The sequence below is a fragment of the Betta splendens genome, chromosome 22 (genome assembly GCF_900634795.4).
Source record: "Betta splendens chromosome 22, fBetSpl5.4, whole genome shotgun sequence".
NCBI lineage: Eukaryota > Metazoa > Chordata > Actinopteri > Anabantiformes > Osphronemidae > Betta > Betta splendens.
Window position 1 is genome coordinate 5,006,993 of NC_040900.2, and position 24,332 is coordinate 5,031,324.

General features: G+C 46.1%; 1 protein-coding gene across 7 annotated transcripts in view; it reads right to left on the reverse strand.

The window, feature by feature from the left end:
- Positions 1–24,332, reverse strand: part of pacrg (PARK2 co-regulated) — a 90,596-nt gene that overhangs the window by 31,326 nt on the left and 34,938 nt on the right. For 6 of the 7 annotated variants that reach the window (XM_029139720.3, XM_029139713.3, XM_029139714.3 and 3 more), the window contains 2 exons: positions 13,403–13,574; positions 8,053–8,202 (listed from right to left, as the gene is read on the reverse strand). In XM_029139720.3, coding sequence (XP_028995553.1) covers positions 8,053–8,202; positions 13,403–13,574 — 322 coding nt within the window. Of the gene's footprint in view, positions 1–4,541; positions 4,920–8,052; positions 8,203–13,402; positions 13,575–24,332 lie in introns of those variants that run through there. The other variant, XM_029139715.3, reaches the window with a different exon arrangement.

Here is a 24,332-nt window from a genome sequence, read left to right on the forward strand (position 1 = left end):
TAAATTCAGTCTGAAGGCCGTGGATGCTGAGTGTGTGCGGGGGCGAGCATCCCTGCATGCATGCCTGTGTGACAGAACCCATCCTGGGAGTAAATAAAACAGTTATGTGGGATTTCTCTCAGCATTTGGCAGCGGTGGCTGCGTCTGGCTTTCCTCACACACACTCAGGTCCTGATAGTGGTCTGTGCCTGACCAACCGGTGAGCTAATACAATTATTTACAGATGAAGCGGCAATAAATTAATTATGCAACGCGCAATGTGTATTTAAAATAAAGCACATTTAAATATTAATCTTATCTTTATTAAATTATTTTTGACCAATAGCAGTGATGCAAATGTGAAAAACAGATGTGCTTGAAGCACATTTGCTGCAAATAACCACTGCAAGCAGCTCCTTTAGCTCTGTAGCAGGCCGTTAGGTGGAACTGCGCCTGTTAAGACAACAGTAAGCTGCATTTGTTTTGATTTCACTGGAGCGGCTACAGTTTGCAGTGCACAAGTGACTGGACGTTTGTTGAGTTCTTTTTTTATATCTCCATATATCTGCGACAAGAAGGTTCTGGCTTCAGGGCATTTGCCAGTGTTTCTCAGGAAATGTAGTTGGGTCAAATGTAGCTTTTACGGAGGAAAGCACTCAAAACTGCTGTTAAGTGGCCAAGAGTGATAAGTTTAGGAAGAGGCCTTTTGGGAGAAATGGAGATTTAGGGACTGGAGCACCAACGTAAACACACCCAATGTGCTCAAGCATTAGAGTTTAAATAAGTTCTCTGTTTTGTTTTCCCCAAACCCTGGTCCTTCTCATAGAACTGGGTGGTCAAAGATAATAAGGTGACATCTGGTTCAGCTGATTGGCTTTCATTTCTATGCATACTTGAGCTAAACAAAGACAGGAAAATAGCCTCTCACTCCACATCAAGATGGTCCTCAGGTGCTGCCATAGTGGAGAAGATCAGAGCTCAGAAACAGCTAGTAAAATACAAACGATAGAGTTTCATTACTTAATTAATTACAAGAGTACAACAGCATCGAGGGAAAAAATCAGTAACACTCCTGAGAGAGAATATGCCTACACATACATTCTGCAGTTTAATAGGGTCTAAATGGCCCATAATTATTTGGCTCTGTACTTCTGCTTACCAAACATTAATCGCTGATCCATGCAGCTGACCTGATTATTAAATGTATGATTGGCCTTTATGTCTAACAGGAGTTACAGCCAATAATGCATGTAGAGCAATGCATGTAGAGAATAATGGGATTCACAGGGAACATTTTTGCATACAAAATCCTCAATTAATAGTGTTTTGCATGGCCATTGATTTTCTTCTTTGGATAACTTAATTATGGAAACATCGTGCGATCATTTGGTTATTGGACTCAGCGAATGACAGGAAAATCGCAACTTCAACAGCAGGAACTTATTGTTTTACTTTAATGACCCTCATTATCTTGTGAGAGTTTTCTTTCTGTAATATAATGGATCTCACATTTGTAGCTGGACCAGTACAAGTAGAGTACAGGACTCAATTCTCATATTTTGTGATGTCTAGGGGAATATGAGCCTTGGAGCCAGATGGAAACGTTAGAGATGGGTGCCAGCTCAAAACTGTTGTCTGGACGCGGGACAAGACTTGGCTGGGACAGCCTTGCGAGGGGTTGTGTGAGTTGGTGGGTGGGGGGCTGATTAGTGGAGTCTTGAGGAGCAGTGAGCATTAGAATGTTAGAAAGGGGTTTGGTTACATCCATTAGAGATAGTGAGGGCTGTGACTGGCGCATGCTAAACTGTCCTTAGTGAGAATGGAGAAGATAAGATTACCTTTGTCTGGGAAAACGCTGAATCGGGCTGTAATCGGAGGGTAGGCCACTAAAGGTACAGACAGTGAGGAGACAGACCCCCAGAACCCTACGACTGATAGTGCTGGACTGAAGACACTTGACGAGCTGACGTTGGATTGTAAAATGAAGTTAAAAATGTCTCCATATTCTCTTTACATTGGTCCATGATAGGTCAAAATGCAGTTTGGTCTGTGGAAAGCGCCATTCTCAGTTGAAATTAAATAATGTATGAACAATCTGCTTGTATCTGGCAAGCATGGGAGAAGGAGGGCCATGACCTGACAATAATAATAAAAATCAGTTTTATTTCTGTTGTTTATTATGTGTCCTTGCCCAGGACAACGAGGTAGGGGTGCTGTAGAAATGCTATTTGTTTTGTGAAATTGTGCCTTTTTCCCCACTTTCAAGCAGCGGGCCGCTCGGTGAAGGTGTGGCTGTTTATGAAATCTGACAGGCAACCTGGCGCTGGGTGCGAATGCTGATCCAAAGCCGGGTGGACAAACGTCTGCACACACACCAGCATTCTGTCGCTGGCTGCCCGCGGAAATGTCAAACACAATGATGCGGTGAGAGGCTGCAGGAAAGCTCCCCGCTCGCTGCTGGGAAGTCATGACACACGTAAAGGCGCACAAGGACACACAATCGCACACAAGAACACACGTAAAATTACATCAAAAAGCAGCTCAGTCATTGGCTATCAAATGGCTGGCTGCCCTCTAACGCTAACAAACACACACACACACACACACACACACACACACACACACACACACACACACACACACTAGAGGGAACCAAACAAAAGCAGCGTGATCGGCCTGATACATGTTCAGATTGGAACCATCACCTGTTCTTACCCAGCACGGCTAACGTTCTTGCTATTCATCTCGCTCTATTGTCTAAATTCGACAACTCGATAATTGTGTTACACATGTCAGGCCCCAGGAGCCTAGACAATCCTGCAAATCGTTTCAAAGTGCCCCAAATTCATTAATTACAGAGTATGTTAATCTCATTGAGATGGGAGAGAATGGAGAAAGGAAAGGACCCTCATAACTCATCCAATTAAGTAATTGAGTGCTAGTTGGATTAGAGCGAATGAAAAGAGGAACCCTGCTGACTTTGATGTCTTCTGGTTCCATAGTAGGAACACAAACATTATCATTTGCAGATTATAGGTTCTTGTGTCCAGTGTCCTGAACTTCTCTGTCTAAAAGCTCAGCATCCTCTTAAAAATGTCCTCCTTTATGCTTCTAGTCCACCAATGGAAATCCATGATGTAGACCTTGTTACTAGAAACATCAGGAAAAAGAAAATCACACTTTATTTTGAAAGAACAGAGAATAATGGTAGTTGACCAATCTGAGCTCTCTGTGATTAAACTACATCTCCAACAAAGAATGTTGAAGGGTTTGTAACTAGTGAAAGGTAAAGCAGAGCACAGAATACTAATGATAATCTACTTATTGTGCATTAAAGCCTATTTATTTGCCGTAAAGAGTAATGTACAATGACAACATTGTAATTACAAAATTACATATGCAGAAATAAAACAATCACGCAGGAGCCCTCACTGTTGCAGTGAAATGGGGAGAGAGCTGAGGGAGGTTGTGCAAATTCTGTTGGCGAAGCTCAGCACACTGCAGCAATCGAAGATGTGCTTTGTTAAAGTTGCAGGGGAAGACGCCAAATTCCATTTCATTTAAACTTACTGGCAGCCTTGGGGCCCTGTGCCATTTAAAGAGTGGATCACATAATTCCCCTAAGTGCTTCACAGTGCAAAAGTCACTGTGTACAAATTAATGAACAAATCAACAAACGCGGAGCCAAGTTTTAACTGCTCCTCCCAAACAGTCAGTAACAGTCCATTATCTGATCTGATGAAACACGGGGGGCACGAATATGTTCTAGATGGAAAATGAAACCTGAAACCTGCCACAATGTGCAAAGTAAAAAGTTTGAGAGGGTCAAAACATAGACCAAGAGTGTGATATGTGTGAGTGTGTGTGTGTGTGAGTGTGTGTGTTTGCCTGCAGACCAGCCCAAATTATGCATGAATCTGGCTGCTTATCAGCTGACCTTTAAATTGGAGCCGCAGAGCGGCTGCAGGCCCAGGGGCCGACGCTCACGACTGATTGGCTGCTCCGCTTCAGACATGCTGACAATAGAAATTAACAGAGCCAGGTGGGCATGTCCGCAGGCAGGAGGAGTGTAGGTGTGAAGGGAGATAGGGGAGGGGACGGCACTCATAAAAAATGCATTTCCACTGTTTTCCTCAACCTGTTTTCTGAAGCAGGAGAATGAGGAAAAGCATTTATTGCCATGTGATGCATGGTAATGGAGCTGGTTTTACTGCAATCTACAGGCCACACCTCCTCCCAGTTCTTCTCCCACTGGTTTGGCAGGCTGTGATTGCCTGATATATAGATATCTCCTGTTGAGGAGGGCAACATGGAAGAGGAGACAGCGGCTGGAGATGAGGTGTGTGTTCCGTCGTCCACGGGGACGAGGGTCTTTGTGTGTCGGTGGTGGATGATGGATTGCATGGGGGCCAAGGGTTTGTGTGTGTGTGTGTGTGTGTGTGTGTGTGTGTGTGTGTGTGTGTGTGTGTGTGTGTGTGTGTGTGTGTGTGTGTGTGTCACTACAAACCCAGCAAAAAACACAGCAGTACATTCGTTTTTATCAAGAGCAGCTGAAAAAGGTCATTAAATGAAGCTAATGTTTGTGAATGAGAATCCTAATGAATTAACGTCATTAGTTTAGAGGCACCAGTGCCGTGTTCTGGCAGCAAAGTGGAGCATAACCTACTGTGGGGGACCAGTAACACTCGCATGATCTTAAACCTCTGCTGCATAAGGTCTTTTCACAATTAGAGTTGTACTAAACCCACAACTAACCCGCTGTGGGTTTCCAGATCAGCCAACTATAACTAGCGCAGTCATGCACAAAGCCGTCCGACTTCACATGTCAGTGTGTGAACATGTGTGTCATGTGATACACGGATGAAACAGGCCCACAGGGCGCGACGGGGCGGCCAATCGCAGCCATGCATCTGTCACCAACGCGGAAACTTCAACAGCACCTGGGCACAAAAGAGCAAAAACACAAAGTGCCACTTCATTTCACAACCTGTGTGTGTGTGTGTGTGTGTGTGTGTAGCACGGTTGGGGGGAGATCTTATCACAGCTGGCCACATTCCTTAGCAGGAAGATAAAGGAGGTCAAGCAGATCAGCATAGAGCGTGTATGAATGTACAGAATGTGAGTGAACGTTCTTCTAGTGGAAGTGTTTGTGTGAGTGAGAAAGAGTTTGTCATTGATGAATAGGAGTGGAAGGACCTACACCTCACAGATAAGCAGACAATATCACGGGGACAGCAACAACAATGTAGCCTGAAATAAACACCGGCGGAGCCCTGCAGGTGAGCATCAACTGCACTTAGACACAGTCCCCAGTGACGCAGAGGCCGAAGCCGTCCTGGAATAAACAACACGCCTGTTACACAACGTTTAAGATGTGTGTGGTTTAGACTAAAAGCACCTGATGTCCTGCATGTAAGTCCCACTTACTGTATCAGCGCCAGTGCTGACCCACTAAATAGGGCTCGGCACCTGTTTGATCCTCATTCAAGCAGCCAGAAAATCTCCTTTCTGTAGTTTATTATCCAGCCTCAGTTCATGCCACCGCGTTGCTGTACACGAGTCCCTTCCTCCCTTCGAGCTCCGCAGAGAATTTACTGGATGAGGGAGCGTCTCTCTCCTTCATAAGCAACGTTGTTGCATTTCATTAGGGATAAAATTCATCACAGCACGCAAACAAGAGAGCCGTGCAAATCGCATTGAAGGAATTCCTGCACTATCTTCAGCGCTGCCTGTCACACACACACACACACACACACACACACACACACACACACACACACACACACACACACACACACACACACACACACACACACACACACACGCACACACACACACAGCTGATAAGCAGGAGGCACAAAGCAAACAAAAGCTGAGCGAGATGATTCAGGAGACAAAGGGCTACATCAAGGACAGTGATACTATGTGATTGCTCATTATTGTGCACTTCAAAATGACACATTACTGTCTCAGCGGCGAGAATGGCTCCGGCTGCCTGCGGTTAAACAGGCCCATTTGTTCTCATCCAACAATGGAGCCCTTGCTCCGTCTTCGCGGGCCTGGAACACAGGGAGGCCAAGCATGTGGGCCGTGAGCGCGTCCTCTTGGTCAGAGGTCCAGGGCTCTGTCTGGAGAGAAACTAGACACCCAAGGGCCCATTTTGGAGACGGCTGTTAAGTTTCAGCTCTGACCCTGAAACGGCGGCTCAGATAAGGCCTATATACAGAGCAATTTAACAGGTCGCAACCCTGTCTCAGAATGGGAGCAACACAGCAGGAGTGTGTGATCGCAGCCTGGGGGATCTGTCCCACCGTGAGATGCTGCTGATATCAAACTGCAGCCCTGACCCCACGGCGCTGGCTGTCAGCCTATTGATTCGCAGCTCCAGCTACTGCCGAGGCAGAGACAAAGTCAGGTTGTGCGGCTTCAGCTGGGACACTGTGCGATTGTGTACACGTGTCTGTGGGAGCGTGTCGTGGAAACCTAGCGGAGCACAATGCGCCCAGGGCCGGAGGACCTAAACAAGAGTGAAAGGAGAGAAAGCCGGGCCTTCGTCTGCAATGAATCCAGCAGCTGTGTATGGGACACAACAAATCTATTCATGACGGATGTACACAAACGCAGACGCGCGCGCACACACTTGGCACACACTGGACAGTGGGGCCCTTGTGGCTCGGGCGATAAGAGGGATGCCATGCAGTCTCTGTGAGTTACAGTGTGGGAGCGCTGAAGGCAGATGTGGCCACACACACACACACACACACACACACACACACACACACACACACACACAGGCCTGCGAACACAATGATCGCGCCTGTCTGCGGGAGGCGGCCTGCTGGCTCTGCTCGAGAGGCAGCTGAGCGTGGGACAGAGCTGGAGGTGCGTGGAAGCCATATTAGATAATAGACCGACTTCAGTGGAAGCTCTGATAGTCATGAAAAACAAGCCACATGAAACGAGAAGCGAGAACAGGAAAACAGCCCAAAAGTATTTGTGAATTGGATAAAAACAGCATTTTGGTTCATTTGTTGTTTTGCTGTTTGTTCTCTGTTTGAAGTTGTATCTTTCGGAGTTAGAGGCGAGCGGGTGGTGCGTGCATGACATGAATTGATATCTCATCAAACACCGTGTGCCGTCACAGCAGACGTGTCCGTATCGCTCCGTCTCAGCACCTACCAGCTTAGGAACCCGGTCTGATAGCTAGAGAGGTGGACCGGGTCTGCAGCAGGGCGTGTGCCGCTAGGACACACAACCGGGCCTTGGCCACCAGCGGGCCCACAGCCCAGACTGGGCTGGAGTGCAGGAACTCACGCTTCAAAGCGCTTTAGGGGATGGATTTGACAGCTAATTTAGGGAGATTTGCATGAGGCCAGGCGCTAATGAGGCAGGCTTCTCCTTCCCGCCCCGCGTCTTTTGTCTTTTCCTGCTTCCTCCTCTTCCTCTCTTAGACCTCAGCAAACAGTCGGAGACAATGTAAGCAAATTTAAGGGAAAGTTTCAAATTGGATATCGATTAGGAGGCCGAAACCTTGTTTTTTGTCCCGTTAAAGTCTGTGTTTAAATGATTGATCCGCGATGTGACTGGCCTCTCACTGACTGGGTGGCGAGCAGTGCTTGGAGGAGGTCGTCCCTTCAGCCTTCAATGGGCCGTCACGTCACACCATGCTAAGTGCTTTGACACAGCCGCACAAAGAGCTCTGCCTCTCTGATGCCAATCTTCCCAGGTCCCGGTGTCACCCAGGTGAAGGCTTTCACAAAGAGCAAGGACAAAGTCTCCTCTTCGACAACACCGCACAATGCAGCCTGACTGACAGCAGAAAGGACAAAATGGAGCTTCGCTGTCAAGAGGACGTTTAAGTGGAGGGAGGAATAGGAAAAGGGGTTTTCAGAGTCAGAGCAGAAAGCAGACAGGGTGCTTGACGCTCAGAGGTGAGGCTCTAACAAAGAGCGATATGTAACATCTGCATAGGGTTCGGAGCAGCTTTGTGGAGCCACCTACATGCACAACACATCTATTCATGCACATCATATATTGTATTTATCACAGGCAGTGTTCAATACTGGAACTCACTGTTCATGTTCTTGAAGATGTTGAGAATGGGGAGGATCTGTCTGTAGTAGGGCACCAGCGCTTCTCCCACCATGTCTCCAGACATCACCAGGTGCTGCAGCACCTTCAGGGTGGTGCAGATCACCTGACGGTTCCTGGTGTTCAGGGCATCTAATGCGACACACACAACGAAGGGCAGGGGTCAAGGTTCAGCCACGGCTGCCGGTAAGCAGGCACACGTTCACTCATTCACTCATTCACACGAAGGCAACCGCATGACACATGTGAGCGAGCTTTGCAGAAACAATTATAACCCCTACACACTTCCTTCCCCTGAAAGCCTTTCCCTTATAGCTGGACTTTGATTCAGACTGGCTTGCAATCAGCGATTTCAAATGCACCGGGGAGGCAGGAGTAAGTGAGAGCCAATCACGGGCTTATTTGGCCTACAGCTGCACTTAACTCCATCTCCCACTGATAGAGAGAACAAAAGGGAATGATGGCGGGAGAGACGGAGGGCTGGAGAGATCAAGACTGACAAATACGCAGAGAGCGAGACGCCAGCGAAAGCACAGCACACACACACAGAGAAAGGAAATTCCAGTAAGAATGAAGAGAAGCGGGACTGGGCCGGCGGAGGGCACGGGGCTCCAAAATAACAGTGATTAGCAGCTCAGACTGACAGATTTTTCCCAGGTCTTTACACATACTTTGTTTGTGCTGCTTTAGTTGTTCTGGGTTTTTGCGTGAGCTCCTCCACGAGCGCTGGTAATTCCCGTTGTGCAGGCTGTCAGTCTCAGAGAGCGCGGGCGAGAAAAAACAGACGCGAGCTATTTCTCTTTCTGAAACCTTTTTTCACAGAAGATGATGATGATAATGGATGGAATCGCAGCGCCTCCTTTGCAGTAAACACAGACAACAGCAAAAATAAAAAGCACGAGAAACATTTCAAAAGGAAAACAGAGAGCACGGGGCGCCTAGTGCTGCTGAAAGCCTATGGTTGATGTAAAAGGGAAGAATTTAAGGTGAGAGCAGGTGAGAGGGGGTGCGATATAGAAGAATAGGGGGAAAAAGGAGGTAAGAGAGAGAAACACTGTTTGAAATCAACAAGACTGGAAGGAGAAAGTACAGCGATAATGACAGAGGACGTAACAGCCCCCTGCTTTATGGGTCTTAAAGAGAAATAATGGATGTGCAGTGTCTCCCAGATAAAAACCTGGAGCAATGATAATGTTTGTTGTAACGGTCTCGGCCCGAGAGCAATTCAGGAAAGTCACTTTACAGGGGAAGCAAGCATAAACCAACATGACAGCTGCTTTTGTGTGAAGGGTGGAGCTGTGGCCACACAGTGAGGTCAGTAAATAATGGAACACTCAGCGCTTTTATGACTTCTGTGCATCAGCATATTGAAATGGAAATAAAGCAGTCAAGACCCGCAGATTTGATTAAAGGACAGTGACACAGGCCATTGAGAAATGATGCCCACACTGTATCTTTATGTACAGTAGCTCTGTCATCAATAGCAGAGTCAATGGCTACGTCCTCTAAACACACAAGCTCCAGGACAACATGCAAAACACTGGTAGGAGCAGGAAATGACTGAAAAACAGCCAATTCAAAGGAAGGAACTAACGTGGCATATGAAAAGTGGGCAGCATGTCATTGTTGGATGTATTTTTGGTGCAGAATAATAATTGACTCTCATCATTCCCATTTTCATTTCTCTTTAGACAATTAATGAGTAGTTTTAACAGAACGGCGTTAATATTAATTCCGAGTCAGGCTTTCCATCCAAAGCGTCATAGTCACATTGACAGAAGCGACTCCGACAGAAAGAGAGCAGTCGCACTCACGTCACGCTGCATCACCAACTGTGTGTGTTGAAACAGCTCATATGCAAATACAAAAGGTGTCACAATGACACACACACACACAAGCTCACGCAGACCAGTCACACGCTGATACACTCACAGTCGCACACGCATGAAAAGCAATTAGACCCAGTCGTGAGCACAGGCAGCGCTGAACATGAATGAAGATATATGTTGTCGATGACACAATACGATTCTGTTTATGTTCCGTACTGTATGTAAACCAGCGACCTAGAAACCAGGAGTATCATTTTGTGTTTCCTTTGAGACTGTGAGCAGTTGGTCCAGCCGTGTCTTTGTCTGTGTCACTGGCAGTGTGTGTGTGGGTGTGTGTGAGGCCTGGGCCGACGACCAGTGGAGGAGATGATGCTGAATGAGCAAATGCATTGAGCTCTATTCCATCTCTCCATCTCAGACAAGCCCAGTGAGGGCATAGGTTCTACTAGGAACCTGGGTTCCAAGATTTCTCCTTTACATCATCTTAGAACCACCTACTTTCATCTTAAAAATATTGCTAAAATTGAATGAAATATGATTTCATTTAATTGCTAAAATGTCTCTATGTGATGCTGAAAATTTTTTGTTTCTAGTTGCGTGAAGTCTTGACATGACGTTTGTTGTGAGTCGGTGCTGTGTGAATTAAACTGAACTGAATTGATATCTGCCATCACCGCGATAAGGTGCGATGTGGAATGACAGGAATTTCAAACCTACATAACAAACAATGAAATTCTAATTACCAGCCAGCGCAAACAATTTTCCCTGCTGTGACATTTGGACTGTGGGACTGTTCAATTATTCATCGCCACTCTCGCCTCGCAGGGAAAAAAAGAGAAAGAGAGAAAGAAAAAAAAAATTAAAAGAATGAGCGTCACGGCGGCTGAGAGCCAGATATGTTAATGCTGGTATAAAACCTGTGTTGAGACAAATCTGAATAAAGTAATCATCTATTCATGCTAGGACCTGTTTCATATTCAGTGTGAAAATAAAACAATGGTGACCTTGTCCCCGGCTTCCTGTGAAAAGCCAGAGGTGGGGCGGCACGTTCCAGAGTTTAGCGGCGAATCGCTCTCGCTCAGTGTATAAATATACTTTTCAGATCAAGAGACGTTCCTGTGCAGAGGCGTAACTGAGGATCCTCTTTTAATGAAAGTCTCATTTTGGATCAAAGCTGAACAAATGTTATGCCAATCAAGCCGGGCTCAATGGAGGCATGGTTCTGCATCCTCCACCCTGTTTAAGGGAACCAGAAAACCTCCGCTCCCCGTGTTTCAGTAACATTTAAACTAAGTCCAGTTTCAGCCTCTTTGTTGCTTCTGGGCACTGAAATATTAGTGATTCATTGAAATGACTCATCGTGCTTTTACTATACATTCAGCTATTAAATGATCTCAAGATGTCTTGTTCTACAAAGATGAATTAAATAACTATATATAGGCATATTTTAGTTTGTTTTTAGTCGTTTGCCCAGTGTGGACGAAGGGAACATGCAGTACAGTAGAGTTCATTCCTTGAGTCACTGAAGACAGAGCCTTGCAGTGTAATGTCAGCCACAGCCTTCTTCATTGTGTATTCTCATTGGGTGACCTGCAGTCATCATCAAAATTCACCAGGGCCTGACGTGACTCAGTCGCTCTGCAGATAAGAGCCTGCCAGCCACACAGAAGTTGTATTAACATCAGAGGGGGAAAATATATATCTTGCCATTTTAAAAATGCAGACTGCTTTTACTTTCTTCCTCTTCCCACCATCCCTTCTTCTTTCCTGCTCCATAGAAAAGTAATTAATCTGCAACAGACACGGACTGGCAGCTTTGCCTTGTGGATGGCGAAACAGGCCCGATTTTTAATAAACCAAGAAGTTAATAAGGAGCAGTCCATTTAAAATTCCATTATCAGCGCAAAGTGTGTGTTTTCATGAGGAGCATAACTAACACCTTTGGTCTGGCCTCCCCAAGGCAAATGACCAAAACCGCTGAGAGGTTTGAATTTATATACTGCCATCTAAGTTATGAGTGGCCTGGTCAGTCCCTGTTTAATGTCAAGATATGCAGGTGGTTGAGGAGAAGGGCAAAAGAGAGATTTATCGCTTCAAATATTTAAGATTCAGGTAAATCACGAACCTGTGAATCAACATATTGTTTTTATGGACATTTTAAACCAATTATTGCTTTTACCAAAACCATAAACTATAGAGGTTTCTCTAGCATTTGCCCATTCACACTGTGCATTAGGACTTAGGAAGAAAATATCCAACTCTCTGCAGAAATACACAAGCATTTGTAGCTGGTTTTGGCCAAAGTCAGGTTTGACCCCTGTCACAGATTCTGTTCTGAATTTCCTGGATTAGGAGGAGAACACCCAAAAGGCATGAAGCAGCTGGGATGCGAGTCGGCGCCTACAAGGGCCCGGTTCCATGTGTGAACATGATGGATTGCTCCCCCTGGGTTGGGACTGACCCCAGACCTGCGCAGGTGCAGGTGTAAAGCTACCGTTTGAGGCATGTTTGACAGGAGCGGTGCTGCAGGAGCTGATCTACAGCGCGTCCTGACCCTCACTCATGACTGTCTGGCGCCGACGCACCACCCGCGCCCACCACCGCGTCTGCACGTGGGCTGAGCGGTTCCGACAGAGGCCGACTCTGCTCCCCTCCGACGTCTCGCTGCCGCGCCTACGTCACCCTGGATTCTGATGTCTATTTTGGGGCCGTGGACCACTTCACCCAGAGACGCGACCTTTCCGCCCACCTCCATCTGCTGACGCGGGTGTGTGTGTGTGTGTGTGTGTGTGTGTGTGTGTGTGTGTGTGTGTGTGTGTGTGTGTGTGTGTGTGTGTGTGTTGTGTGAGGTGAGGAGGCACGGCGGAGGCCCAGTTAAATGCGGCGTGTCCCGGCATTCATGGCAGATTAGCGCGCATACTTCTGGAGGCAACTTTTTCCAGCGGATGCAGAAGCAAGGACGCGTCACCCTGAGGGTTAATGTAATAATAGGAACCGAACGACTGCGAAACCAAATGAGAACTTGTCACAAGGCTGATTGCGTGATAACGTTAAGAGCTTGTAGTGGGTGAGACAGGTGACTCTATTCCTGGTAAAGGAAAGCTGTTCTATTTTGGTTAAAATCTATCGTCACTGCTGTATTGCATGAGAAAGCGCGTGTTTGAGAATGCTATTGTATTCATCAAAAACACAGCAAGTTAATATTAATGAAATGATTTATTACAATAATAATAATAATGACTCAGACTTGAGATTGGTGGGCAAATCATGATGCTGGTTGAATATATGAAATGATGCCATGTAAAAATATTTATTAAGGCAGCAATTAAAGTCTAACTAAGAAGATTAGTTGGTTACCAACCACTCTAAAATATTAATCACCACAATAATTACTTTTGTTCATTTGTATTTGTTTGTAAAACTGTATTTAAATTGTATCGCGCTATTGTAGTGATCGGTGTGTGATTGGTTGAACGTGAGTGTACACACCCTCCCACACTTACTCTTGATGGGAATGATGAGCTGGGGAATGACAGGCTGGATCTTGGAGCCTCCGTGCTCCAGCATGTCATGGACTCCCTGGCGGGCGAAGAACTCGTACGGATGAACAGTCTCACATAAGCCGTCAAAGAACAAAGGGAGGTAGTGGTGGTAGTCCAGCTTCTCAATCTCCACCTGAGGACACAAATTTACATTTACATTACAAGAATTACCGCAGTAGCTGCTTCCTTAATCCACTGAGACTGACAAAGCGAGAGGGGCTCGGGTTTCTGTGCTTTGCTCAAGGGCATTTGTAGGAACGCGTTGGAGACATCTACTAGCATCAGGAAATCCATTTTTGTTTACCAAACCAGCTCTCTCCATAACCCATAAATCACCTGAACTTTAAGCAGACCTTTACATGAAACCGCTCACATAGCGGGAGACGGAAGACATGAAAACTCCATGTGTTTCTGAGAAAATCATTTATGACCACAAAGCCCCATTCTCCCATTGCCCTTTCTCTTTGTTTGTCCTTGGCTTCGCCCAAATCTAGGGCTAGAGCTCCTCTTGCAGCCATTTATAACCCTTGCAGTTCGCGCGCTCTCACACACAATCACCCGCACCCCCGTCCGGGGAGAACGGGGGGGGCAGCTGTTCGGGGCATCGTGACGCAGCAGCATGTGGTCGGACGCGTTAACACCTGTTTACAGCGTTTTACGGGTCCGATGGATGAGGACATTTGTCCGGCTGCAGGCCACGGGCTTTGATGTCGTTCGGCTGAGTGTGCGGCTGCTGTGCCACACGTTTGGTGTGTATGAAGCCATCAAAGGCAAAGCACTCAGGCACAAATGGTTGGGACAGACCTCCATGAGCGTGTGCTCAGAAAATTATACACATGCAGCTATGGCCCAATCAATGCCTGTGTAACTGGATCTAGTTACTGACTGTATATTTACAACAGGAGCCGGTGTGAAGCTGAGTTTCATCTTTCCAAACAACTGTAGCGCTTCAGTCTTTTGTAATTATAATGTCATTAACTTTCATACTTAACATGCTGAGTGAGACCTGGGGGTCAGAGGTGGAGTTCTTGGGGGGGTTCTCTGAGCACTGCATGGTCTGACCTTGTTCAGTGGCCTTTGGTTGAATGTACTGGGACCTTCATTCCTGGGAAAAGCGGCTGATTGCAGATTGAACTCTCACTTGTTAGGCAGTGGTTTTAGAACCTCTTCCAGATTGATGTGCAGCAACTGTTTCTTTTCAGACCACTGCTATTTCCCGCTTGGCTCTGTGTTTATAGAGGTCTGCAAGTCTGCAGACCTGATTCATTTAAGGAGTGATGATTAAATAAGTAAAAAGTCACAAGGAGCCCTGGATACTTTTTCCTGCTGCATCATGTGGGTCCGTGCTGAAACGTCACCCAGGCGGTGGAGCTCAGTGCTTTCAAGCAGCCAGGCCTCACCAGCCTGTGGTCCGAGCTTGGAAACGGGGCAGACCCCCCGCTGCCGTCCAGCTCCCCTGACACACGGCTCCCCTCAGGTAAACACAGAGGCGGTGGAGGGAATAAAAAGAGGCCGAGCGCGCGCTGTTAGCACAGAGAGACAAGGCTGATTGCTCTGAGGCAATTTGAACATCCAACCTTGACCTTTCCATGAGCTTGGTCAAGATCATCATTGTGAGTCAGGCAGACTGGAGCAGAGAACAAAAGCAAACATGAGCCCATGAGAGAGCGGGAGGAGAGGCAGCGGGGGACTGGAGAGGGTGAGGAGAGGCTAACGACACCACGACTCAGGCTGCTTCCAGCCGCTGGCAGCGGCTGCGCACGGGAACGTTTCAGGGAGGAGCTTTTTGTACGTTTTCATTTGGCCACAACTTGGAGACATTTTACTGATGAGTAGATTTGCATAACTCTTACTTACATTTAAGTATTCATGATTGATTTGACAGAAATAATCCAAAAGATTTGAATCAAAATTATGAATAGCATTTAGCTAAACTTTAAGTCCGCTGATAAGCACACAGGTTGTTTCCAGGCCTCACATTGTGACAGAGCCTCCCTCACCGCCTGCTCTGCTGTTGTTGTGAGACGCCTCTGAACTCTGTGATGCTCTTAATCAAACTCCCATAAACAAGCGCTCAGGGACGAGCCGGAGATTCCAGTTAGTTGTGAAGGAGGGAGCAAACACCTTTACACAGTTACTCTCTTGCACAGCGCGCGCACACACGCACACACACACGTTCCTGGAGAATCTTAATCAGCTGCTGCGCTGAGCGGTAACTCTTGCATCCGTTATCGATTGTACGCCCAGGTTTGTTTGTCTTTGGGTGCCGGTGGGAATCCCCCTGGAGTCCAGGGAGTCAATGAGAGCGGTGCACGGAAAGACTATCAGCCAAGTAGCAGCAATTAGCCCTGGGACACAGGGCTGCGTGTCTCCTCTGGTCAGCGCTGCAACAGCAGACGCACAGCAACAGACTAGACCTGACTAAGTGTAAGGAGAGCCTCTGCTCATTAAACAGCAGTATCGGAGCCCCCTGACAGGCACCGGAGACCAGGCAGAACAAAGCAGCAGGCCGCCACTTTAAATACACGGTCTGGACATAGCGGTGTGGGCAGATAGACGTGTGTGCTTGTGAACATGTGTTTGTGCTTTGTATGTCCTCACATGTGATGAGCCACAGAGCTTGTGAGTCATTTTATCTTAAAAAAAAAACGCTAAGGGCCAAATCTAGTGTAGGAAAATAAATAAAAATAGAGAACAGAGGAAATGAGAGAAGGATGTGTACTGTGTGTTTATCTGTAAGACCGGCTCCACCTGCGCGTCAAAACAATTGGCCCACTCCTCCAATTAGGAACATACACACCATCTAATATAGGGGACTTTGCCTGAGGGGCTCGGGGCTAAATGTAGCCGAGCGACATCCTGATTGACGCAGTGTGTGTTTAGATGTCAGCTGGTGAAGATGATGCTAGAAAAGTGGACAGCCACCTCCTGACGTCAGGGATGAAGGTGAGGGGCTAAATAACAGGACAACAACATTATTCCAGCTGCAAATGTCACATGACAGACATTTTTAAAAAGCTGTGGATTCACTGAATTTTTAATTGGCATCGTTAGTTTTCGTTACCGGATCTTGTGTTCTAACCTTCCCTGTCTTATTGAAAACACGTCTCATAGATCATTCAAGAAAACAGGCTGTGTGCCAGCTGCTCGACAATGATGCTATTCCAATTGACGATGCCATAATAAGTTGACCTGGATTCAGCTTTCTGCTAACACAGGCGCAGGTTTCTGTATTTAGATGAGCTGGCAGATGAGCTGCTGTCAATTACTTCGGCTTTCAAAGGAGAACAGGCTTCCTGTTGGTGCCACTCACACCATGAGTCATTCATTACACAGCCACAACGGCCAAACAAACATCCATTAGTTGCTGAAAACGTATCATGGAAGAGCAAACAGGCGCATGTCGTGCTGCACGTGGACAACGTGTCACGCGTCTGAAAAGACGTGCACGATGAGGACTTGGATGAACCAAGAAGCACCAAAAGATAATTCATCAGTCCTCACTACAGTATGAAACTACTCTTCACTGAGACAGCAGTCCCAGAATAACAGCTCTAGAACTTATAAATAATCGACAATGTGCCACAAAAACGCCACGTTATTGTTAAACTAATTCTGTACATATAGTTTGGAGACACAGCAGAATATTTAAACTACATCATGTCACTTTTGTGTCTTTGTTTGTGTGTACAGCGGCAGTAAAGTACGTGCATTAAACAACTCAGCCCTGGATTTGTGTACAGCGGTGTGCGTGTTATTATTACACACCTGAACAGTAAAATTAATCTTTAGCAAAGCAGAATGACGCTTATCTAGAGATATGACCTTGATAAAGGTTAATAAAGCGTCAATGGGACAATAACACACACCCACCATTATATGACGAGGTGCATCTAAGCATTTAAACCCTCTGTGGGGGCTGGAGAAGCTGATTTGTAACTAATGGCACCTGTGGCCAGTTCTCTACACACTTCACACTGTTTCATCTTCAAGAGGATGTTAACGCGTTTTGACATCGATTCATTTAATAATTACACACGGCAACAAAACAAGTCCCGGGCATCTTTTACAAGATGCAATTAATCTCTCGACAGGTTTGCAGCACTTCGGCAACACAGATATTAGTTTGATGGCAGAATGAAAATGTTTGCAAACATGCCGCCAATCAAAAATATTTTTAATTTGTTTATTTTAACCCAGCCCTGCTTCCAGCTGAGCCGCCTCTGGCCTCTGAACGCTGTGTGCACACACTGAATAGGTGAGGGAGAAGCACAGAAAAAAGAAAAGAAGAAGAGGATATTTTGACTTTCTTGGGGGTCACAATAAGAGGAGTAAGACTGGAATAGGCAAACGATAATTGAGGGAAATAGGAGTGAGTCACTCTCGCTATCTCCCCTGACAGCTGTTTCCATCTAACAAGCATGCGAGTATGCTCAATTCAAAGAACTAGTAGCGCAGTGCATGGTGTCAATTGAAGTGATACCTAACACATGCTGCATGAGACAATTTTGGAGCTTCAAAGATAGTTCAAAGCCAGGACACAGAGAGCTATGAGATTTTTGTGAACCTACAACACACACACACACACGCGCGCAGAGTCCGCATACACACACCATCACAGAAATGAAAATTATTTTACTGGTGTGCTGCGTATTAGAAGGAGGAGGGTGTTATTACAGCCACAAACATTAGCTGGAGTAATTGAAAGAGTGACCCTATATATTGAAGTTGTGCTTCTGTAACAAATGAATAAAAACCCTGGGAGACGTTCAAAAACATGAGCAAAGTAAATCACACACCAGAGAACACTAAGCGACATTCCAGGGCGCTTCACTCATGGAATATTTAGCAAGTTTAAAGGCGTCTGGCTTCAACACAGACTGTTATATGTCACATGCTCTATTTACACACTGGGGTATAATACAATTGTCAAGTTTATGTTCTCACGTTTCCTTGTTTACCTCAGTAACAAAGACGAAATTCAGTTCGCGCTTGATCTCCCATTGAGAATCATCACAATCAGATTCCTATAAATAAAAATGGGAAATGTGGAAATAGTTTCTCATGCGCATTCAAAAACCGGCCAGTAGAATGTTGTCTATGTCTGGCAGCGACTTTGTTTGTTTATGTGAGAATTAAAGCGTTTGTTGCTCACACAGGACGGCATGGAGAACAGCCCTGCAGGTGAGAAGAGAACAGACAGGTGGGCGAAGAAGAGCGTGCGGAAGCTGTGTATGTGCATGTGCATGTGCATGTGTTGGATCCAGCATGGGACCCTCTGCCGCTGTGATGGAAGTAGGTTAGAGCTGGAAAGGAGACAGAGTGACCAATAAAAGGAGAGGTTGGTGCCGACCCACTTACTGTACAGATGCTCAGACGGTGTCACATAAAGGCCCTTTCAGTGACCCTGCTACGGCCATAAAGTCACAGCTTGCCTGCTAACAGTGGGATCACGGCTGCGTTCAGTCTATTCAGGAGCCACGGCCCGTGCTCTTGGGCTCCAGTGATTAAAGCTCAGTAGCCGAGCCTGACAGCACACAGGCAGTGTAATCAAGTCAGAGAGAAGGAGGCGTAATCAGCATTTCCCCTCCAATCAGCCCCAAAATCACTGTCTCTTATCTGCAGCCAGCCATTGATGGGTTTGATTGATAGGATGGATTTGTTATCTGGCTGTGGGGGTCTGCAGGGAGCACAACAACACGCACCGGCAAGAGACACAGTCAGCTTATCAGCTATCGGTACATTTGTTACCGCTCCCCTCCACGAGCGAACTAAGCTTTTCCTCACAGGCTACAACCGCAGCTCCGCTCTCATTTATCATACAGAAGAATTAAATGTGGACACTTCAAAGTACTTCCACACACAAGGGTCCCTGGGGCCATGTGTTTTCTCCCTGTTTAAAATGGAAAGAGCCAATCAATCACTGGCTGTTTGTGACAGAAACAGAAACCACAGCCGCTATTTGTGTTCGAGTGTGTTTTGGAGTGTGTGAGCCTGGATGCGTCGACACATCCAATAATTACTCATGTAAATATATTTCTGTATGTCTGCATGCGTGTCTGATAAGCGCTTATCAGATACAGGGGAACGGAACGGTGCTTTTTTAGCAAGCGAGCGCAGCATCTATCACGCGCGTGGCTTTACCTTATACCGTCCTGAACAGCCCTCACAGATGTTCATACAAATATTCCCATTTCCTGTGTGTGTGTGATGAATGAGCTCCTCTGATTTAGTGCACGAAGCCAAAAACAATAGGGACGAAGACAAATGTTTGTTCTGGTTAAGATAACAAGGCATCTTCACAGCACCGTGGGACTGTGTGTGCTTCAATAGAACTAAATCAATGAAATCTAGAAAATAAATATGAGTATTAATGCAGTAGATACATAATTGTATAATGTAGATACAAGCATTTGTTTGTCTGTTTTAATGTGACCCTCTGTTTTCTTAATTGATTAAACATTTCTCTTCTCTTTGACATGTCGGTTAAACGTGCTAATTTAAGAGTCTATCAAGTCAAGTTTAAAATAGCCTCCCTTCTTCCACGATTACCTCCTGCTTAAATCAGAGATCTTAATGCTGCTGGGCCGCCTTGATCAACTAGACAAGCGACGAGACATTCGGTGACACAAACAGCAGTTGCTGAACGAAATTGTAGCGCGAGCGCGGCGGCGTTTTAAATGCAACAAGTGAAAGTGACACTGAGCTGGTGTGTGAAGCGTGCTGAGCCAGTAATGCCCACGCTGAGCCGGGGAGCAGCACAGAGAATGAGCCGCATCAGTGGCGGTAGGTAGTGCGATTCGTAGACCCCGGCAGCAGCAAAGGCGGAGAGGCAGCATCTGTCAGGGCTCCGGCCGGCTCCTAATGGGATGTTCTTGTTGTTGCCAGCGGAGAACTCACATCCTGTGTTCTGGACTACAGATCAAAGAGTGCCTGGGCTCCACCGAGCGGCCGAGGCTGCGTGGACGGACAGGACGCAGACAGAGCGAAGTGTGAAGGCTAAATAAAGGATGAATCGATAACGCGAGCAAACAGGTGAGAACAAAGTAAGAATGAGAGGCAATTAATCCAAACCAGCATGAGCATTGGGCCTCTCCTGGACAGAAACAGGACAATTCACTACTGGAAATCAAAGAGATTACAGCGGAAGGAGAAATTACACAGGGGTCTTAAACCTGACAGAAGATGGTGTCAGTTAAAACCCAGAGTAGCCAAGTGTCCCTATTTTGTGAAATACCTGCAGAAAAAAGAGATATAGGACATGAATAGAAAGAGTATTTGCAGCGGTTGGGCCAATAAATAGCGTTGAACTGCAGCATTTTCAGATTGGAAGCCTTCCCAACACATAGCGTGTGAGCACATACAGCAAGCCGTTCCTCTCAGCTGAGGGTCATTGGTTATGTCAGGGCAAAGCTCTTTGTCAGGTGTTGTGGAATTGGCCTTTTGAGTTATGAGTGGCGGCCAGCTGTGCAGGCGATGGCCCAGAGATAAGAAAATAGTTTGGTGTGATGAATATCATAAGCTAAAAGGCAAGAAGAGGGAGGTGAGCAAAAAGTAATCAATCCTTAGGCGTGGGGCTGCCACACGGAAAGACACACACCAGGCTTCATCATCCACCTGCAGGGAGAAAGATGCATTTCCTTTGTGTCCATGATAGCGTCTTCAGTCCCGCGGTTCAAAGGTTTCACTCAAGGTCTGAAACGTGGCGGCTACAATTCACGGGACGATGCGAAACAAAGGACGGAACGCATCCAATACATGCTGCCAGTTTGCTGAAACGCTTCGTGTCGCTCTTGAAATGTGGTTTACAGCTGATCTGACCTCAAACGCCTTTCTGTTCGTGTTGGGCCAATCCGGCCGTGGTACCTTCAAGCCACTGCATTTAAAATCATAATATTTATGTTAGATAATCTATCTAGTTTCTGAGAAGTACAGTAAAAGTCAGATGTGAAGTCACTAATTGGAACAAATGAGGGTAGTGGGAATCATGTGGAAATAGGATTAAAATTGGAGTTGGCCTGGAAAAGTCATATGTTCCCTGGATGGGAGGAAAATCATGTCTCAGTGCATGCAGTGTTACAGTTGCCAAACATTCTGCAGAGAAGTAAATCCCATCCAAGTGAGGCTTAAGATGCCGTTTCAGTGCTGTCAGGCCTGGCCATCAGGTTCTCTGGCAACGCGGACAGTGGCTTCAATGAGTGTTTCAACATGCACGGGCTGTTGGTACAAAGTCAATGAAATGCTGGAAAAGCACTGATCAGTGAGGGACAACTGAATGGATCAACTTGACCCCACAATACAAAATATTTCATATTGTTTCATAAATCAAGGTATAGATTCATATTCCCATTTTCTATTGTCATGGTAAAATGGGTAATCCATTCCACAGAGTGCAGGGTCATGTGGGATCCATTACAGCTGGTGGTGGGTGACAATATGCAAAAACATATGTACCGCGGACAAAAGTCTTTGTTCCATTTAATGCAGTTTGAGTCAATTTATGATGAACAGTTGCTACACAAAGAGGGTGTACAAGGATTATGCCTGTTCATGCTGGTGAGGGCCAAAAAATTCCCCCACCACACCCACACCCAACACACACCCACACAAACACACACACACACACACACACACACACACACACACACACACACACACACACACACACACACACACACACACACACACGCTTCCTGTTTGGAAGAAGGAGCGAGTGAAGGGAGCAGAAACAGTGCAGTGAAGCAGATGTAATTACAAAAGGCAATACAAGCAGTGTGTCTCCGAGTCTGTGTGACCCACATGGAGGAAGTAAGTCAGAGCTTATCAGGGTGCCACAGAATGGGGGAAATCTTCCAGCAGAGGCGGCAAGTGCTCCCTGCTCTTTTCAGATGTAATACTTTGGGAAGATGATGGTGGAGGACGTGGAGGCGCGAGCGCAGAGGACGGAGAGTGCGCGGTGGACTGAATATTGCTTGATCTGGCTGTTAATCGTAATGAAAGATAACACTGATGTATATTTACAAGCCCCGACAAGAGGAAGCCTGCGACTGCGGCTGGTGTTGTTTTGCTGCTGCCGTTGGTGGCGTTTTTTAGGAAAGACCGTGGAGAGGTTTGACAGGCGCTGTCAGATGACAGAGGGAACAGGCAGGAGACGGAGATTGGTGCTTCTGGCAGGTTTATTGTAAACACTGTAGGTGCAAACTGCTTGATGCTGCTTACCGCTGCAAACACATGCACATATCCACAAAAATGCACAAATCAAACGGGGAATATATGAAAAATGCTGTTTAAAAAGCAGATCTGTATTTAGTTAATATGAATACAGATTCTCCAGGTTGTCGTCCAGCTGGTTGCAATAATAATAAACAGAACTGGGAAACAAGCGATGAGACAACCTCGTCACGGTGAAGTCGATCTCTGGGACTCAGTCCCCGTTACCTCATTACCTACTGGTTCACCAGAGGTAATGGCCAATGTTGGAGAAAGCGGACGGATGAGAAAAGAGGCAAAAGCCAGCTAAACAGTAAGAATGAGGATACATGAAGAGGCCTTTGAATGAAATATGGCTTATATTATTTCTTTCTGCGCTGCAGACAGGGCCGTCTGTCATGGCCAGGAAGGTGCCAGGGAAAGTGGGCTAAGTGGTCAGGCCATTTCTTGTGCCTTTCCAAGTGGCTGAATAGATATTAGGATTTTACAGGCTATTACACATGATAATTGCTCAGCATATTGAATTTCAGGCAATTTTCTCACACTTTTCTCTTAGGTTCTTGCTCCCTCTTTTCTATAAATAAACATTTTAGAGTATGTAACGTATAGATCATATACAGACTATAGTTTAAAGGTTGTTTATTACACACAATTAGTATTAATGGCATTACTGTAAATTCTATAACAGCACTGCACTAATTGCATGACTTAAACCCAGCTTTAGCTCTTTAGATACTCATCTAAGCCAATTAAGTCAGAGGCGAGTTGGGGATGGAGCATAATCCTTGCTTGAATGTTAGAGTCCACTGTAAAATGGCATCCAAAACATCCAGATGTGTCAGCAAAAGTATCAGCATATAAAAAAGAGGGTCACTGTTGTTATATTACATCACCTGCAGTTATTACCAACATGCAGAAGGACGGTCGCGGGGCGTGTTGGGAAAGCGGGCGTCAAGTGGCACGATTCTGCCGAAGTCACACTTCAGTGTTTGCGTAGCATCACCGCGCGCGCTACCCGGCGCACTGGCTCGGCTTCGTTGTGATAAAGAGCAGAGAGAGAAGACAGATTATGAAATGCTGATGGAGTACCCTCAGCACTACCATTCATCAACATAATTAAACGTAATCAGCGCCATCCGCAGAGAGAAGGGGGGATGATGGAAGGAAAAAAGGACTGTCAGTAAAACTGTACAGAAGGTGGCACTGCTACAAAACCTAAACGTTTACTCTCATACATGAAGGATGGATCAAATATTTATGGTGAAACGTGTGCCTGTCGAACAACAGAATATTGATGTGATGATTTAGATTATTCACTTGTGCAGCACCGTAGATCTGCTCTATGAGTCGTTGAGCTATGCAATTATATAGTTCATATTATATGCGTTTTATTTCACCAGGAACTGAAAATCTGCATTTCCAGTATTTCAAATTAAGACAATTTCTGCTTATTGGTAATGATGAGAGTCTAGAGCTAAGAAAGCTTTGCAGGTTTGCATCAAAGCTTGCATGACAGTGCTTCAGGTCTGTTGCTGCACACACACGCTGGCGCCTGTCAACTCTGGCCTCCATCAAGTGACTGCATCTCATCCTGCATAATTTTAATATCTGTTCATCAGGGTCAGCAGACACGCTGACAGATTGTCTGAAATATCCAGTCAGCTCACGCCACGTCTCCAGC